The 2,285-nt window shown below is 44.5% G+C and overlaps 1 protein-coding gene across 1 annotated transcript; it reads right to left on the reverse strand.

The window, feature by feature from the left end:
• Positions 1-960: 960 nt before the first annotated feature.
• Positions 961-1,650, reverse strand: LOC119423518 (G-protein coupled receptor 26-like). The gene has a single exon (XM_037690915.1). The coding sequence runs from the start codon at positions 1,630-1,632 to the stop codon at positions 961-963; it is 672 nt and encodes a 223-aa protein (XP_037546843.1). The 5' UTR covers positions 1,633-1,650.
• Positions 1,651-2,285: the final 635 nt, after the last annotated feature.

The following is a 2,285-nucleotide window of genomic DNA, read 5'->3' on the forward strand; positions in this document are numbered from 1 at the left end:
AGACTTTGTGTGCAAACCAAAATGGCCAAGATGCCATGTTTGTGTTGCGAATGACTCTCAGCTACTACCATGCAAACTTTTAGCTCACTGTCTGTTAAATCCATTTAGTACCTTTTTTTGTTGTTGGCTAATTAGACATCTTGAATTAGATAAAATACAAAAACTAAACATTTTGTAATTTCCCCCCGAAAAGTATTACTTTTAGAAAGTTTCAATAAAATCCATTTAGTTGTTCAGGAAATATTTTACTAACAAACTGGTTTGACTCCAGCACTTATTACTAAAGTTTTAATGCTAGATCTTAATGAATAAGTAGCATTTTAAGTATATGGTAAGAAGAACTGACAGATAATACTACATTTTGGCACAATATGTATAAAATTGACTGGTTTGTGATCATTTTTTGTTTTCTAGATTGTGGTGGCCATCTTAAATTCTGTTGGCACTAAATGTTACATAGTTGTAGAGATACATACAGTGATTATTTCCTGAAAGTTTCATTCAAATCCATCAAGTGGTTCATGATATATTTTGCTAAGACAGAGTTGGCTCCAAAGAGTTGATGGCAAAACTTGAACAAAGATTTTGTACAATCTGTTCGAGCTCAGAATATGATTTGCGGATCAGTCTCAGCTACTGCCACATCGACTTTTAACTCAATATCTGAAAAATTGACTGAGTTTTGGCCATTTATGGGTTTTTCACAATTAGTTGGCTTTGGCAGCCATCTTTGAAGGGGTTGACCCTAAAAGTTAATCATATGTAGATTCTCATCCAGTCATTACTTTCTGCGAGTTTCATTTAAAATGATCCAGTGGTTCGTGAGATATTTTGCTAACAGACACAACACACAAGGGCAAAAACTACCCCCTGGGTTCTCCTTCAAAATAAACATCTGTTTGGGTACAAGCTTGCTTTGCACGCTGCAAAGAACACAAAAGAGCATTCTGAGGCACGAGCTCACCTGGGGTGGATGTCCACGAGCAGCACCAAAGTTTGCATCGTGATGACGTCGATCCTCTTACAGTGAAACCTGGCCACCTTCAGGACTTTCAGGTAAGTGAAGCACAAGACTATAAACGACAGGAGGAAGGTGAAGGAGTGGAAAAACACGGTGAAGATGACAAACTGGGTCCGGCTGTGCGCCCCCGGGTTGGACAGGGTGCAGGACGCGTAAAGCCGGTGGTAGCCCACCCACGAGAGGCAGGTGGCCACGGTGGAGAAGGACACCGAGTGCGCCCACGTGTACCCGAGCACGAGCGCCGCTTCCTTATGGCGCACTTTGGAGTGATACCTCAGAGGGAACACGACCGCGATCCACCTGTCGATGCTCAGGGCGGCCATGCTCAGCATGGAGTTGGTGGACAGGAAGGTCTCCAGGAAGCCCACCAGCTGACAGAAGCCGTCTCCGGCGGGCTGAGCCTCCCGGACGAGTCCCGCCAAAGTGAGCGGCATGTTGGACACGGTCAGCAACAGGTTGCAGAAGGTGAGGTTGAGGTTGAACAGACACGGCACCTGCTTGCGGATCTCCGGGTTGTAGGCGAAGCAGATCAGCACCAGGACGTTGGACAGCAGCGACACCACGATGATCACAACTACCAGCAGGGAGAGCGCCACCTCCGCAGAGTCCATTCTGCGCCTCACTGCTCCACACTTTCAGAGCGCATATCCAGTCTTGTTCCGTGCCAGCAAAACTGTAGATTAATCACCCGTGTCCGTGCATCCTCCAGATCTTTCTCCCCCACCGACTCCGGTGGAGATGCCCTCCTTTCTCCTCTTCACTACATTGTCTCCGAGGAGCCAGGAGGAGTCCGGAAAGGACCAGGTCCCCCTGCACCTCTGAACTGAGCGAGCTGTGCAAAGCTGCTCTGTTCTATAATGCTGCTTCTTGCAGAGGAGGGGGTGAGAGAAGAAGGAGCCCCCACCACCACCACCACACACACATACACACACACTCTCTCTCACACACACACACACACACACACACATAACATTAAATCAAGGACGTGAGAAGGAAATCCCAAACTGGCAAATGATCTTGTATTACAAGAACATAAACTTTAAAACTATGTAAAAAGTGTAAAGAGAACCAAAGAACTCTTCTTATAATTTAATATTATATTACATTATATTGTTTAGCATAAATCTTAGATCCTTGTATACTGTTTCTTTTTTTATATACTTTATATTTTTGCTATTTTTGGATGTAACTGGGACCTTGAGTACACAATTTTGTTCCACCTCATGTACCACATGTGATGTGAATGACAATAAAGAACTTTGAA

The sequence above is a fragment of the Nematolebias whitei genome, chromosome 17 (assembly GCF_014905685.2).
Source record: "Nematolebias whitei isolate Nwh7 chromosome 17, NemWhi1, whole genome shotgun sequence".
NCBI lineage: Eukaryota > Metazoa > Chordata > Actinopteri > Cyprinodontiformes > Rivulidae > Nematolebias > Nematolebias whitei.

Bases quoted from the DNA above. Each gene is read 5' to 3' on its own strand.
- LOC119423518 (XM_037690915.1), bottom strand. From the start codon at position 1,632: ATGGACTCTGCGGAGGTGGCGCTCTCCCTGCTGGTAGTTGTGATCATC.